Source organism: Lontra canadensis, unplaced genomic scaffold (assembly GCF_010015895.1).
Source record: "Lontra canadensis isolate GAN:19392208 unplaced genomic scaffold, GSC_riverotter_1.0 scaffold6, whole genome shotgun sequence".
In the NCBI taxonomy this organism is placed as follows: Eukaryota; Metazoa; Chordata; class Mammalia; order Carnivora; family Mustelidae; genus Lontra; species Lontra canadensis.
In genome coordinates, this window is record NW_022631000.1 from 36,515,447 (window position 1) to 36,533,230 (window position 17,784).

Genomic DNA, 17,784 nt, shown 5'->3' on the forward strand with positions numbered 1-17,784 from the left:
GTGTAATTCTTAAATGCAATTGTAAACACACTTTTGGATAAATGGTTCTTTTAATCTTTGAGTGCTCTTCATTTTCATCTCATTCATTTCCAGGTTTCTACACAGTTTTCTTAAAAATAAGGATTTAAACATTAAACACTAACCCTAGGTAAAGAACTAAGGGGTTTTGGTATGCCATAGTTATTCTTTCTTTTTTTAATAGTTGTTTAACCCTGAAATATGCATATAATAGTCAGCTGCTATTAATAGTCCTATCTCTCATTTGTTATAAAATTATAACTTTAATACAATGATGCATTACATTTTAATCATGTATTATTACATTTGAACCTGAACTACCATATGAATTTGTGAGATCTTATTTTTATATTAACATCTATACTTTATAAGGTATGTGGTGTGTGTGTATACATATATATGTTTGTTGTAGATACATTTGACTACATTTATATGTCCACAGAGATTTATATAGAGGCATTAAAAAAACAAACAGGCATAGTCAGTCCTGGGTGTTCATTATATATAAAGGTTATTGGGATGCAAAGATATAAAAGATAGAAGAACCTAGTAATTGCCTTTAAGATCAGAGCACAAAGCATTAGTTTGGATTTTACAAGGCCAGCCAGCAACAAAAGAGCAGTAATTTATGAGCTCAGCGTAAAAGAATAGCATAATTGCATTAAAAATTAATGCTAATGAACACTAAAATGGGGAAGGTGGTTATGATGAAAGTTTGTATTCATCTTCTCCGGTTTGAATGATGGCTAGTGGCTTGATTAATGGCTTAATTTCTATCAATTAGCGGGGAAAAATCTCCTGCGAGACAAGGGTAAATTGAGCATTGAATTACATATCTTGCTTTTGTGTGCTAAGAAAAAAGAGCTGCGTATCTCTGATATTACCCACAGTGACAAATGTGGTGTGCCCCGCGATGTCTGCATTAGCTCTCCTGACAGGCAAGTTGTGTGTGGTTATGGGGTGTTTAGAGATGGCTGGCAGACAGCATTCACTGCAGGTTCCTTGGAAACAGACAACTCTTCCATCTCCAGAATTTTAATTAGAGTCAATAAGAATTTTAGAATGAAAATGGACAGCAAACAGCAACTTCACATTCTGTATTCTGCCCTCTTGATCTGGTATACCTTGAATTATATTCCTTTCTTCAGTCCTGTTAAAATAAGAAATCTCCAGTAGCTTTTAGCCTTGTTGGCATTATTATTTCTTACCACTGTGTTAAAGTAGATTTGACTACTCATGTTTGTTACACTTGAAAAAGCATAAGGCAATAGTCTATGCAGTAGGTTACACGGTGGTTATTGGTTTAGCCAAATGTACAGAAGCCGTTCTAGTTTTTTGCAACAACAGTTGCTACGCAGTAAATAAAGAACTGCTCTGAAGTGGTAATTTACAAGTCAGGTTGTTTTCAGGCTTAGGGGAAAGAATGCAATTCTCTAAAAACTTATTTTTTAATACATTAATAAGGGTTTTGGGGATGTGACTTACATAATTCTTTCAATACTTTTTCAAATATGGAAGCTTCTAAAAATATTGTTTATAAGCTAGCTCAAGATAATGCCAGAAGACCGAGATAATATTTATGGCATCAAATAAAGCATTAAAATACAGAATAAGAGCAATCCCAAGAACACTTATTATTTCTAGTAAATGGATGGGAAAGAGGGAAAAAATAATTTGTTTGGCAGGTGTGGGTAAAGAATTTATTTGACAAGGAATTAATGACTTGATCACAATGACTAGGTCCCCCATTTCTACCACCAGCTAGTTATGTGACCTTGACCACGTTACTTCACCTTAGTTTCTCATCTGTACAATGAGAATAATAATAGTACTATCTCTCATGGTTATGCCAGTTATCAGAGGTAATCCATGTGTAGTGCTTTGTGCAGAGTGCCATAATGTAAGCTTCTGTTACTGCTGGGATTTTACTCCTTCTACCAGAACAGCTCATCTGGCCTTTTCAACAACCATTTAAATGAAAAATTAGCCTTCGTGACCTTCCTCACTGGAAAGGCATTCTAGGATATTGACAGACACTTAAGTAAAATACATTTGCTTTATAAGCCCATTTCTTTATAACCACACAACTACTATTTTGGGGAGTTTGTGTTCCTAGACACCATTAGGAAGAGGCAGGGCCTTTCCCATCTCTTGAGATTGGAGGCTGAGGGCCATGTGTCCGGGGGAAACACTGCTCCCCTATTCAGCCTGCAATGTTCAGTGAATCCGGGTGGATCCAGTGTCTTGGCAGCTGATAAAACTTCGGCCTTTTGTGCCTTCTCAAAGATGTGGGTAACCCTGTCATCTCTTCCAGTCTTTCCTAGGCCTGCCACACCACAGGTGATGCCATGAGAGGTGTGAGCTAAAGCCAGTATTACCAGGCTGAAAGAAGGTTGCCAGCCTGAAACCATATGGCCAGAAATTGAAAAGTTTTTATGTAAACTTGTTAGGCAACTTCCATGCCTTTACTACTCTAAATTAGCACTCAAGTACTATGTCTGGTCTGTCATTTATTAAGTGCTTTTAGTGTTTCCTCACCCTGGGCTAGCACACGTATCATCTCCTACATTTTCTTGCCTTCTTCCTTCACCTGCTTCTTCTCTCTGCTGGATTCACCATGTCAGAGAGGATTTCCCTGCTCATCCCATCTGAAATAGCTCCCTTTCTCCTTTCTAGCCCTCTATGCTGCTCTGTTTTTCTTGATATTATATTGTTTATTTATGTGTTTATTATTTGTCTCTCCCATGAGGGTATAAGCTCCATGAGGAAGGAAACTCTTACTTGTTTCTAAACCCTTGTTTGTAGAACAATGCCTAGTGCATTGAATGTGCTCCAGTATTTGAAAGGAGGAAAGGAGAGTTAGAAAGGAAGGGAGGGAAGGAGAGAGTCAACCTCAGCTATTCCATGATGTTTATTCCCATTGCACAGAGAAGAACACTGAGACCATTACAATTTGAACCACTTGCCCAGGGTTACACAGTAAATAGCAGAGACAGGGTTTAATCCAGATAATCTGAACCCAGAGCTATTAAAACTAACTGCTTAAAGACACTTAATTTTTTAAGTTACAAAAACTTCTTATAATTTGACATCCCCCCAAGAAGTTTTATTTTTTAATGGTTACTTTAACATCCTTTCAATTTTTCAACCAAAGTTTATTGACTGCTTACTAAGTAATAAAGCATACGACACTAAGTCCTGGAGTTGACACAAAAAGTTATGTTCCCTCCAGCTGGGGAAATGAAGCTTTCACTAATGAAGAGATTAGTATCAGTGCAAGGCAACATATGCTAAGAGCCAAATGAATTATGGAAGAGGCCCTTTTCTCACCGGTGGCAAGAGAAGGTAATAGGGAAGATTGAGAAAAGGTGAGAGCATTTTAGGTGAGAGGAGCTAAATGAGGTATTCTGTGTGCATTTTGTTTTTAATAAAGCCTAGCTTGATACCCAGTTCACTTTCACTTATTAAAATGTTTCTCAGAAACTCTTCACTGGTATAGTCACATTAAAATTATTCCTGTTACTTAATTTGATACAGAAAGCAGTTTAATAAGATTATTCTGTCTTGGGCCTTATCCAAGAAGGGTTATTAGAAGGCTTCAGGAGCCTCATTGACATATATAACCTGGCCCAGTATTAACAGCTTCCAGAAGAGCAATAGACCAGCCACTTTCTACTTAAAAAGTTTTCTCATCTTTCTAGTTATTTGTGGGTATCAGTTCTAGGAATTTTTGCCCAGGGATCTGGGTCCTATGAACAACCTTAAAATGTTCAGGTTAAATGAATTTCTAATATATGCTTTGCATGTTTTATGAAAAAAAAAACTTATTTACAATGTACTGTTTTGAAGGGAAAAGAATGGCTACATTTTGTTAAAATTTGTGTTCATGAGAAATTGGTATAATAACTTTAGAATTTCAAGTAAGCTTAGTGGCTTTTTCCAGGTAGGTTTTGTTTAGAGTTTACTGAATAACTACCTTTTTTTGTTTATTGGCCAAAGTCTGTTGTTTGCTTTTTTAAAAATTCTTACAACAGAACTTGAAAATGCTTTACATTTCAAAGACTGTTTTGCTTTCAGTATCAATATTTTACCATAAACGAATTTCATAGATGTGCCTATTCTTAGCTAAAATTTGAGTCAATTTAAACCAAAAATAAGATATTCTTTTGTGTTATTCATGTATTTATAACAGTACTATTAGTATATAAATATTTTTTTTACTGGGAGAGTAGCATGAGTACCTCAGTAACTATGAAGCCAACTGACCCAAACTCTTTGTAACATAAAATGTATTTTAACTTTGGGGAAATTCATAAAATATTAATATTCAGAAGGAGTCAGTTGAAGATGAGATTTTCATGTGTAAGATATCTTTCATGGAACTCATGTTGGCGATTAGCCCATGATTACATCTTGAGTAATAGTGCCATCTGCTGTTCTCAGCCTAGCATTGCTGCCAGTTTAGAGAATGGTTTGTGTAATCTACAAATGGAGTATAGAGTAAAATTTTGCCTTTTCAGATAAAAGGTTTATATTGGACCTTACCATCTTTACTCACTAATCTTAAATTTGTGTATCATTTGATAATATTTTTTCTAATTCTGTGAAAGTTGTGTCAAATTGTCAAATATAACTTGAAGTGGTTGGTGAGCCTAATTTGTATATAATATAACATCAACGTAACAAATAAAATGTTTGATTTTAATTTTTTATCACAAAAGGAGCAAAATGATTTTCCATGTGGTGAGTTAGTATTGATTGTTTTTAGTCTGTAGTGACTTTGCTTTCTGACTCCGGTATTTTTTATTTTAATATGAAATATGTATCCCTTCTACTGAAATTTTACAAACTACCTATGAAAGTCATTTTATTTACCAGTAATGTGTTTATAAAATAGGATGAAATGCTAATAGATATCTTTCCTTCATGTTTACCATGTTAATGTCTAAAACATCCTGTAATTTTGATTCTCCCAGTAACATTGTTCCTTGTCTTTATTTTTACCTCACAGCTGGTGAATAAAGATACTTTATATGTTAGGCATTCATTCCAAGCATATAAGTGATGAGTAGTTTTCATTCACATTTCTCCTGTTCTTAAAATTGGTAAAGAATTTTTTGGTGACAAATTGGTATGTAAAACTTAAGAACCTGAATTTAAAGCAATTTGTTGTATCTTATTGATGTGTTTTATTCTGCTTCCCAAAATGACAGGATTATATTCAAGACCTATATTTGCAGACATTGGTATTTAAATTTTGAGTATGAAGCCCTTTAATACATGTTTTATGGGGGCACCTGGGTGGCTCAGCGGGTTAGGCCTCTGCCTTCGGCTCAGGTCATGATGTCGGGGTCCTGTGATCGAGCCCCACATCGGGCTCTCTGCTCAGTGGGGAGCCTGCTTCTCCCTCTCCATCTCCCTCTGCCTGCCTCTCTGCCTGCTTGTGATCTCTGTCTCTCTGTCAAATAAATAAATAAAATATTTAAAAAAAAAACATGTTTTATGCCTGTTTTCAAACGGCATGAAGATTAGCTCTTTACAAGACTAAAAATGTAACTCTCCCATGAATTTTTCAAATTTTAACTTAAATAACTCTCTCTTACTCTTTAATTTAAATATCACTGGTAAAATGGTTCCCACATTGAAAAGTAAAAGCTACGTTGGTTTATTTTCATATTGTAAGTCAGGCAAACTGGTTTTCTCTTATCTGCCCTGTCACTTTGTTAGGCCTGAAGTGATCTTTAAAGAAACACAAAGATAACATTCTGGTTTTCTCTAATCTTTTTCCTTCCTTCCTTTATAATTTCTCCAATGCTATTTTGTTAAACATACTGGCCCTTGGGCCAGCTTCTAAACACTATAAGCTTTAGACATCAAGTACTATTTGTGAGCTCACCTCTGACTTTTAATACTAATGATGTGCTTTGTAAATCCAAATGAGAGAATATGTTAGAGAAAAAACCCAAGGCTTCAAATAGTTGATATATATGAGACATCATCCTAAAGTCTGAAATACTGTCTTTTTATTGGGAATTAACAATAGTGAAATAATAGTGAGATTAACTAAGACCTATACAAATAAGTGTATTTTCACATTGACAAATTAAAGTTGGATCACATGGAATGGTAACCATTATGACTTTTCTCTGCCATATTAACACTATTATACATGTAAGTAATAAAAATATCATCCACTGGAATATATATGTTCACATTAATAAATTAGCTGGGCAAAGAATCTCCTCATTTGATATGCTCAATTAGTACATTGCATAATTAAAATGCACAGGAGCTTTTATTCTAAAACGTGTGGAACTATTTGCTCAACCATGACACCGACAGTACTTTCTTTTATGTTGCAAATATAGTCTTCTTAAATTGGGAGTGTGGGCTCTAGCAGCTATTACTTCCAGACATTCCATGCATTATTTTTCACATGAGAAAGGACTGGTTAGAGCTGTCAGGGACACATTTCCAGAAGACTGTCTTTCCCTTAAATAAACTGGAGGTTGCATAAGTTTGTATAATTACAATTTACAATTGGACAAAAGTTGAAACAAAGATTTTTCATAAATAGTTAATTTTTATTGAAATTATTAAACCAAATTTCTTTTCATACTCTTTGTAACACTTAGTATTTTATGTTTAGATCTGTAGGGATATAGAAATTACTTAGATGCAAACAACTACCTTATTGTCAAACCACTTTTTATGGTTGTTTCTTAGGATATAAATCTAGTTATTGTCCAGAAAGTCTAAAATCCCCCAAATTTTTAGGTGTTTGTTGAATATACAGTAGCTCCTAATTCAGCTATGTATTCATATCAGCTTAGAGCAAGAGTTTAAACAGAGTGTGTGAATCATAATGTTACATTTTTCCTGTGGAAAAAAGAAAAATATGAAACAATACATTTCTTAAAGCACTAATTGGAAGAGCAAAAGACTGAAAACAACTCAAATGACCACCAATAGGGCATTGGTGGGAAAAAAAAAAATCATAAAACCATAAAACATAACTATACAGCTGTAAAATAGAATGGGAAAGTCTCTGTAGTAGGGTGGAATGATATTAAAGACATAATGTGTAGTATGTTAATTTTGTATAAGAAAGAAGTGAATATGTATACTTATATTTTCAGAAAGAAAAAAAGGAAGGGTAAAAAACAAAATCTAATAAAACTGGTTACCTATGGATTGGGGGAAGACCTGAGAGAATGGGATAGGAAAGGAAACTTAGACTTCTCTGAATCATATTTTACATTTTGACTTTAGAATCATGTGTTTTATGCAACTAAAAAATAATATTAAAGACAAGAAATAACAAGTGTTGTCAAGGACATGGAGATAAAGGAACCCTTGTGTTCTGTGGGAATGTTGGCTGGTGCGGCCACTGGAAAACAGTATGAAGTTCCTCAAAAAGTTAAAAATAGAAATACCACATGGTCCAGTAATTCCATAATTCCACTACTAGACATTTACCCAAAGAAAACAAAAACACAAATTCAGAAAGATAATATGCACCCCTATGGCTTTTGCAGCATTATTTACAATAGCCAAGATATGGAAGCATCCTCAGTGTCCATGGATAGGCGAAAGGGCAAAGGTGTGTACACACATACACAGAGACACACTGGAATATTACACAGCCATTAAAAGGAAGAGATCTTGCCATTTGCAACAACATGGATGGACCTAGAGGCTATTATGCTAAGTGAAATAAGTCAGAAAAAGGAAAATACCATATGATTTCACTTATATGTGGAATCTAAAAAAACAAAACAAGTGAATAACAAAAAGCAGATTCAGATTTGTATTCTACAAATACAGAGAATAAACTGGCAGTTGCCAGAGGGGAGAGGGGTTGGGATATGGGCAAAATGAGTGAAGGGAAAAGAGAGGTACAGGCTTCCAGTAATGGAATGAGTAAGTCTTGAGAACAAAAGGTATAGTATACAGAATATAATCAATGGTATCATGATAGTATTTTATTATGATAGTAGCTACACTTGTGGTGACCATAGTATATAACATATAATTACATCTAGTAGTATATAACATATAATAACATATGAATTACTATGTTGTATACCTGAAACTAATGTAACATTATGTGTCAACTATACTCAAATAAAAAATACTAATATTAGGGAGGCCTGGGTGGCTCAATTGGTTAAGCATCTGCCTTCAGTCTGCCTGGGGTCGTGGGATCATGTCCCACATCGGGCTCTGTGCTGAGTGGAGAGCCTGCTGCTCTCTCTCCCTGCGCTTCCCCTGCTTGTGCTCTCTCTCTGTCTTTCTCTCTGACATATAAATAAATTAAATATTTTTTAAATTTATTAATATTAATCACAAGAACAATAAAACAGAAAGCAAGACCTCCATCAAAAATGAATTAAAACAAATTGAACCTAGCTATATATCTTGTTGGTAGCCTAAGCACATGGAGAATTATTTCAGGTAACTCTTAAGTATACAGTTTTGACAGTTCATCAGTGGAATAATTCCTGACATCAAAAAGAATCATAAAGAAATTTTAAACTGTATTAATTCATCTTGTTAATAGTGATATTAATCTTTTTAATTTGAAACTAATACATACTCAACTCTCATATTAAGAGAAACAACTAAGAGCGAGTGAATGGCTCAGTGGATTAAGCATCTGCTTTCAGCTCAGGTCATGATCTCAGGGTTCCGGGATCGAGCCCCACATCAGGCTCTCTGCTCAGTGGGGAGCCTGCTTCCCCCTCTCTGCTTGCCTCTCTGCCTACTTATGATCTCCTTCTCTCTGTGACAAATCTTTAAAAAAAGAGAGAGAGAAACAACTAATACTTTTGATCATATCATTAAGACTTAAGTTGTTTTTAAAGATTTTATGTATTTATTTGACACAGAGAGAGATCACAAGTAGACAGAGCAGCAGGCAGAGAGAAGGGGAAGCAGGCTCCCCACTGAGCAGAGAGCCCGATGCGGGACTCAATCCCAGGACCCTGAGATCATGACCCAAGCTGAAGGCAGAGGCCCAACCCACTGACCCACCCAGGTGCCCCAAGATTTAAAAGTTTTAAAGTGAGAGAAAAGACAAATATAAAATCAGAGACCTTAAAAGTCCTCTAATCTTTTTTTTTAAAGATATTTTTTATTTATTTGACAGAGAGAGAGATAGGTCACAAGTAGGCAGAGAGGCAGGCAGAGAGAGAGGGGGGAAGCAGGCTCCCTGCTGAGCAGAGAGCCCGATGCAGGACTCGATCCCAGGACCCTGGGATCATGACCTGAGCTGAAGGCAGAGGCTTTAACCCACTGAGCTATCCAGGTGCCCCAAGACTTAAGAGTTTTAAAGTGAGAGAAAAGACAAAGAAATATAAAATCAGAGACCTTAAAAGTCCTCTAATCTTTAATTTGATTGCTAGTATCAGCATGAACTCATATCACTTTTTTTTTTCTTAAAATATGCATTTCCTATCCTACCCACTGAAAAAGCTGAGAAGCAGTGACAATCCAGGAACAGTGAACACCCCTGGTGCTCCAGTTACTGTCTTTAAATAAATATCATTCCCCACTCAAAGGAGTCCGAGCCCTCTGGAGAAATGGCTAAGTTGAGGTGTCGGGCAGGAACTGTGCAAGATGAGCCTAGAACATCTTGTCACCCCTTAACTATAAGCGGTCATATCGAAAGGATGCAGGACCAACTTCAGGAGGTCCCCACTGCCCAAAGGTAGAATAATTGGAGCAACAAAATATGAAAATGATTACATACAATAAAATATATTAAGCATATAAATATTCAAGAACTCATAATGCTTACCTCTGGATCACGATTGACAAGTAAAGGGGAAAATTAAACATTTATTCTACCTTTCCTGTACAGACTACTTCACAGTCAGTAAGAGAATTTCTTCATAACAGAGGAATCAGAGCTAATAAATGCAGGGAGAATAATAGAATTAGAAAAATCACCCATTTTGCAACATCTCATGAAATGATGGCTCTAATCAACAAACATTAATGTCTGCTGAAAACGATAAGTGAGAGGTTGATGAAGAACTTTATAATAGAGTCAGGCCGACATCACCTTGGACCCACTGATCAATCTTAACATCCTTAAAATTGGGAGAAACACATCCCAATACGATGTAATGAGAATTACACAGCATCACCTATGATGTATCCTTGACCGAAAGAAATTGAACCTGAAGTAATCCAGCCTCTAGATCTAACTATTGGTTTACACGAAATTTGAGGAATAGAGGAACATGTTAAATTACATCATGAGAATAAAATCAGCCAGATCTAGAATGTAGAAAATTTTCAAATGTGAATAATCTATTCCCTTCAATAAATAAATAGCAATGGAAGGGACAAACTGAAGACAGTCAGTCATTAAAAGGGATTTAAGATACTTATCAACGAGGTCTAAGGTGTGGACCTTGTTTGGATCCTGTTTCTTGTACTTGTAAAAAAACTACTTGTAAAAAAGACATTTTTTTTTTTTGGACAATCAGTGAAAATTAAACATGAACTGTGTAAGATGATATTAAGGCATTATTCATAATATTATCAGATGTGAAGATGGTATTGTAATTATATTACTGTTTGGTTTTTTTTTTAAGTCTTTATCTGAAATGCCTACTAAATATTTAGGGGTGATATAGCACGATGTCTGGGAGTTACTTTTGAGTACTCCAGGTCTACCCAAAAAAATGAAGTGAGGGGCAACTGGGTGGCTCATTGGTTAAGCCTCTGCCTTCAGCTCAGGTCATGATCCCAGGGTCCTGGGATCTAGCCCCATGTCATGCTCCCCACTCAGCGGAGCCTGCTTCTCCCTCTTCCTCCGCCTGCCTCTCTGTCTACTTGCGCTCACTCTCTCTCTGTCAAATAAATAAAATCTTTTTTAAAAAAATGAAGTGAGGATGAATAAATATGAAGTAACAGAGTTCCTGACTATAGAAGCAGGGCAATAGGTGCAAATGGATTCATTGTGCTGCTAATTCCTTTTGTATGTATTTCCATGATAATTTTTTTTTAATATTTAAGGCCCTCCCCCAAGATTAGCTCAGATTAGCTTGGATCATTATAGCATTGCCTTCTCAGCAATGTGTTATTAGGTTTTAGGTGAGAGCCTTGGTGTGTAGGAATGTGATATTTGCAGATCTCAAGAGGAAAATGGTTTTTTGTTAGAGCTTAACTATAACATCTTTTCATCCAGTTAAATTCCAGAAGTCATAAAAATTACTTCATAGAAAGAAAGAAGCTTGCTTAGAATAGTTGTTAACAAGCTTACACACCAAAATATACTGACATTATACCCCCTTTTTTTTTTTAGACCAAGCCACCCTGGTCGAACAAGTAAAAAGAGTAAAAGAAATTGAAGCCATTGAAAGTGATTCTTTTGTTCAGCAGACATTCAGATCAAGTAAAGAAGTCAAAAAGGTAAGTTTTCATCCAGACATTATGAATAAGCCTTTAGATTCCCACTGAGGAGATGCTTTATTAATGGATTTTACTTAAATGTAAGTGCTTCTTCTAACAGATAGATGAAGTAGGGTGAGCGAGTGTCAGCGTGTTATTGAGAGAGAGAGAATGAATCAGTGAGAAGCAGTTCAAGTTTAACTTGTAAAAATATATCTGATGCCATTTTTATTTTAAAATTCACTGAGAAGACAAAGTAAAATGTCAACAGTTCAAAGCAGTAATATGCATTTCATGAACATATAGTTTTCTTTTCAAGTGTCTGCATCGACTTTTTGAATTGACACTGCTAGAGAAAAGTTGGAAGAGAGCTTTAACAATCAGATTATTACCCAAATAGTAACACGTATCTACACTCTTTGCCCAGATGGGTATCACTTATTCAACTCCAGTAAAAGGAGTTTTGATTGGCATTTTATTTCTGTTGAATATTGCATATATTCTTTCAATTATTATCAGGGCCGCCTTTAGGAATCTGTTCCTTTAGTCGGAAAAGGCATTCCACTGTAAGATGCATGTATTCTTTAATAACATACATGTAATGAAGACATGGTATTATTACCACTTATTCAAAAATATTCTGTATCTGTAAATATATTAATGACTATAAAGTATCCTGCTGACGAATTTATCATAATTCATCTATTTTTTTCTCTGGTACTAGATATTTAAGTAGTTGTAACCCTGAAGGTATGACATACATGTTTGTAAATATCCATTCTTATCCCCTTAAGATCAAGTTTTTCAAGATGGAGTTATCTGCTTAAGGTTAATATTATTTATTTTCACACATGTTCCCAAAGTCATCCTCCACACACATTGTCCCAATACAGATTCTGCCCACAAGTACAAGGAAATGTCTGCCTCTCACACCCTGGTTAACACCAGGTCCTTTTTCCCATTTACTGACCTGATAGATAGCCAGGCGAAAATTGACCTTCTGTTTTCCTATTAGCATTTCTTTTATTGCTAGTGACATGAACATCTTTTCAGTTACCATATACATTTTAAATCTTCCTGGAGAAGTGACTTGAGCATGTGCTGCGCACCTGGGTACACAGCACCAGCCAGCCCTGGTTAGCCGTGGTCCCTGCCTTCGTTTGACGATTTCATTTGAACTTTCTATAGTGTACACCAACACGACTCCTAAAAAAGGGTGGAACTGTAAAATGGACATCCATAAGTATAGTTGCTCGTTTAATACCTTACTCTTAAATATCTTACATATTAAAAGGTCATTCATATGTCCTGAAAGAATTGTAATTTACTTTCCTAATATTTGTTTTCTGAGGTTCACCCTGACTTCCCAGGTCTCACTGGACTCACTGAAGATAAACAGCATTTTCTTTCTGTGGAAATACTTATTCCTCTGTAGTTAATACACCAGGTTTTCCGCTAAACAAGTTTTCACCTTTTGATAGTAATTATTAATAATAAACTTATTTGGGGGTGCCTGGGTGGCTCAGTCAGTTAAGCAGCTGCTTCCAGCTCAAGTCATGATCTCAGTGCCCTGGGATCAAGTCCAGATCTGACTCCTTGCTCAGCAAGGAGTCTGCTTCTCCCTCTACCCTTCCCCCCACCCCACTCGTAATCTCTCTCACACTCTCTCAAATAAATGAACTCTTTTTAAAAAATTATTTTAAAAAATAATAACAAACTTATTTTTAATTCAATTGTTTTCCCTCCAAGATACTGGCAGCCCTTCCAATAACTAGCAAAACCAGCAATGAACAAGGAAATTGATCAGAAGTGTACCTGATATAGAGGAAAGAGGGTGGAACTTAGGACTCAAGGGGATGTGAGTTTGAATTTTAACTTGCAAACTTCCTGCCATGATTTATGGTCTTTAGCAAGTTTCTCAACCTCTTCAGCCCTCAGTTTCCAAATTCATAAAATAGAACCAATAACACCTACTTTTTGGAGTTGTTGAGGAATAAATATAATGAGTATCAAATATCTAACATGGCTCTTGATCCAATAAATGCTTATTTTTAGATATCATACTCTAGCATCTAAATTGTTTTATATCTATGCACATTCTGTAAACTAAGCATAGTGCTTAAAAACTTCTACTATAGGTTCTCATTCTGTCTTAAGTATCAACACCTTATCCCATTTACATTTTTTAATCTTCCCCTAGTTTCCATGCTCACCAGTAAGGCAGACCTCTTGTTGAAAAACACAGAAAATCTGTGTTTTACCTTTAAAGTCTTTTGAAAGGTATAAATGTAATAATATCTGTATATTTCCATTACAGAATTAATAATGTTTTCATCTCACTGCAGCCACTAGAAAAGTTTTAAAAGATTATTTCCCATAACATCTGAAGGTTATTTATCTTAAGCTAACTGACTAAATCCAAGGGAAAAAGTCTTCTTCCTAAATCTCCAACAAAACCCAGTATAGTTAAATGGCTTTCCATGGGACCAGTATAAAGGAATTTCACCAATATCTCTGAGCAAAGGGACCATCATTATTAATTACTTTAATAATTAGTTTCTGTTTTAGTTTTCATTGCCAAGTTGGAATTTTCTCTTACCTTCAATACAGCTTTTCTTGCACTTCTAATTCAGATGCCACCATAAGGGATAGGGAAGACTAAGATGAAATAGGGGCCTCCTGGGGCACCTGGGTGGCTCAGTTGGTTAAGCATCTGACTCTTCATTTCAGCTCACGTCATGATCTCAGGGTCGTGAAATCAAGTCCCACATAGGGCTCCACGCTCATCAGGGAGTCTGAGATTCTCTCTCTTTCCCTCTGCCTCTCCCACCTTGCATGAGCTCTCTCTCTCACTCTCTCTAAAATAAATAAATAAATTCTCTCAGTTTCAAAAAGAACATTCATGAATCTGTGTGAGAGCAACTCATCTACTGTTTCAGCTGTCTTTTAAAAGAGGTGCCCCTTAATAATAATTCACACAAAGAAATAAAATCAATTCTGGAAAGCCTTGAGCTGGCTAGTATGATGGAGAAGCAAAAGCAGCCTAGAAATACTAATGCAGCACTGTGAGCTGAGCCACTTAAAAATGTATTTAATTAAAATATTTTACCAACATCTTTATTTCTTTCCTCTAAAATTAAAACCAAATAAAAATAAATCTTGGGTTTAGCCATTGGGAAGCAGTGGTCAAAAACATGAGATGTACGGTCAGACAGATGTGGGTTCAGGTCTGATTCTGCCATTGACTGACTGTGTGTCCTTAAACCACATGAGAACCCCATGGCTCTCTTATCTTAAAAGGAGGTAATAGCCCTGGCAGAAGTTTTTATAAGGATGAGCAAGATACTTTACATAAAACAGTTAACCAAGTGCCTGATACTCAGGAAATAAAAGCTGTTATTATTCTTTCTCTCCCTGCTTCTGTTCCACCTCTTCCTCTTCCTGAACGCTGAGGGCTGCATTTGGCTATGGCGTTGTTGTTGTTTTTTTTCCCCTTTTTAAGATTTTATTCATTTATTTGACAGACAAAGATCACAGTAGCAGAGAGGCAGGCAGAGAGAGAGTGGGAGAAGCAGGCTCCCCGCTGAGCAGAGAGCCCGATGCGATGGGGGGCTTGATCCCAGGATCATGACCTCAGCCAAAGGCAGAGGCTTTAACCCACTGAGCCATCCAGGTGCCCCTGGCTATGGCATTCTTAAAAGGAATTGGAGATGCAAAGATTCTCATTTTGGTTGGGTCACAGCTTGTTTTATGTAATTTTTTATGGTTTATAGACCCTAAAATTCTCATTGGAGTCTTGGTGACCTATTGTATTACTAAGCAAATAATTAAAAAATTTACTTCACAGCTTACATAGTAGCTTATTGGTTCAGTGTACAGACAGAAGCTCGGGCCAGTTTGTTTCAACACAGCATTCAGAAACATTAAAACACTAACCAAATGATGTAAAACAGTGTTGTAACATAGCCCCACTTTGTTTTTTATATTTAAATAATTTAAAGTGACTAAAGTAATAATGGCTACCATTAATGCTAGACATTTAACATATTTATCTAAAATCCCAGTAACCTTTATTTAAAACTAAGCAAGCTAAGGCTCAACAAATTTTAGAACCCATGGTCAAAGTACTAATAAATGACAAGAAAGAACATTCACACAAAATTGATTCAACCCCAGACCCCATGTTTGTTTTTAGTCATTCGGTGTCTCCCATAATTGTGAACTCAATGCACGTTCCTTTGACGTATAAAGAAAGCATGCATTCACTAATGGGGGAATATGCTAAAAAACAAAGACAGGGGCGCCTGGGTGACTCAGTGGGTTAAAGCCTCTGTCTTCAGCTCAGGTCATGATCCCGGGATCCCCGGATCCTGGGATTGAGCCCCGCATCCCATCCGGCGCTCGGCAGGGAGCCTGCTTCCTCCTCTCTCTCCGCCTGCCTCTCTGCCTCCTTGTGATCTCTGTCAAATAAATAAATAAAATCTTTAAAAAAAAAGAGAGAGAGAGAGAGAGAAAATGGCATTTACCTTAGTGAATGTACAACAGTCTAAAGTATTAGCCATCCAACACTGGACTTTTGTTTGTCACTGCATTTCAAAATGATCAGAAAAGCAGTGATGGGCCAACAGTGAATAAATTTACACTCAACTGTAATATAAAACAGAAGGCCAATTTATTAGTTTAGAAAATGATATCCCTTTCCAGTTTCTAAAATGTCTGTGTCTGCAGTATAAGGTAGCAATTCAGGATGCCCAAGAAGCTGAATTATTTATCAGGAGATTACTTAGCAAAGGGAGGTAAATTATCTTGAGGACCATTTCATCCAGATCATGGGGAGATAGGGGCTATCCCTGATGCATAGCAAAGACTAACTCTCTTGAGGACTAAGTTACTGATGACCCAGGTTTCAACATGTTTCTCTTCTGGACAGCTCTACGTACACTGGCATAAAGTTTGTATCCCTGAAAAAGGCTTCTCTATACTCACAACCCCTTCAACTGAGAGTGTTCACCAATGTGAATTCCACTAATTAAGCTAAAGAGCTGTTACCAGAAAGTGGCTATTACCAGCAACATTCTAGACAGTGTGTCTCTGTCAACACATATCGATTTAACAGGTTAACTCTCTGCAATCATCTCTCTCTTGTGTGAGTAGATAATCTGATAGCCTCTGCTAGATCATCAGCTTCAGGAACCAAGATGCAGTTTGTTTCCAAACTGCTGTCACAGATAAGCTTATTGCCAGTTATTCAACCCTGAAATGGTTGTAGCTGGCAGATATCCACCTATGTTCAGAAAGAGGGTAAATAACCTTAAGCAGCAGTGTCTAACTTACTCTTTTTTCCTTGGAAGTCTGTTTTTAAAACAAGTTTTCCAATCCAAACCACCAGGTGGCAGTGCTACTCAAAGCCAGATACTTGATAGTGGCTCTGTTGAGTTTTTTTATAGTCAAAATTTCTCCAGCAGTTTTCCTCACTTAAAGAAGCAATTGATGATTCTTGTCATATATTTTTTAACTACCCATTTAAATAATAACTTCCATGTTCTGATCCTAATCTCTGAAAACTTTACCTGAAATGTGTATAAGCACTTCTGAAAGAAAATGTTAATGTACTGTAGGTAAAAACAGAATGAGATCAGTTCACTGATATAATAGAATGTTGTACCTCTGCCACCTGAATATGTGCGATCCACATCTTTGACAACAAGAACAACAGCACTCCACAATTCTTCAAGGCAGCTCGATACTGCCAGTCTAAGCCCCATCAAAGCACAGCTAAGACAGGCAGAATGACATGCTCCTCTATTCTCTGATTGCAGCATAGACTACCAAAAAAATGATGTCTGGACCTCATTAAATTAGCATACTTCCCACCTTTCCCTATTGCAGAGTGTTGGGCTTTACTGATCTACGTCCTTGGTTTTATAAAGGGTCAGTATAATATCACACAGGCCTGTAGACCTTCTCGGCCCAGTATGTTGGAGACAGAAAAGTTTGACACCTGGTGATGGAGGTGGCGGGGCGGGGGGGGAGTACTGGCTTCAAAATACTAGAAGAAAACTGCCAGATAGAACAGTTATGTCTTTAAGTATCTATATGTCCCTTGTTAATATTTGCGATTGTCTTTATTTTGATATATATTTGTTAGTAATCTGTAGGTTCCATTAGCAAAATGTAATCTCCCTGTGGTACAGAGAACATAGCTATTTTACTCTCCCTTGTGTACCCAGTGCTTAGCAGTTAGTAGCATTCAATAAATACTGAAAACATGGAATCCAGTTCTAAGATAAATCATTCTAAGAAAGGATTAACTAATTCATATAGATTTCATTTTCTAGGTGTTTTTTCCCAGTGACATCT

General features: G+C 36.4%; 1 protein-coding gene across 1 annotated transcript in view; it reads left to right on the top strand.

The window, feature by feature from the left end:
- The window catches only part of RSRC1 (arginine and serine rich coiled-coil 1), a 424,559-nt gene that overhangs the window by 404,227 nt on the left and 2,548 nt on the right, over nt 1-17,784 (top strand). Inside the window, exon 8 of the mRNA XM_032852003.1 lies at nt 11,339-11,445. Within this exon, the coding sequence (XP_032707894.1) occupies nt 11,339-11,445 (107 nt within the window). The remainder of the gene's footprint in view (nt 1-11,338; nt 11,446-17,784) is intronic.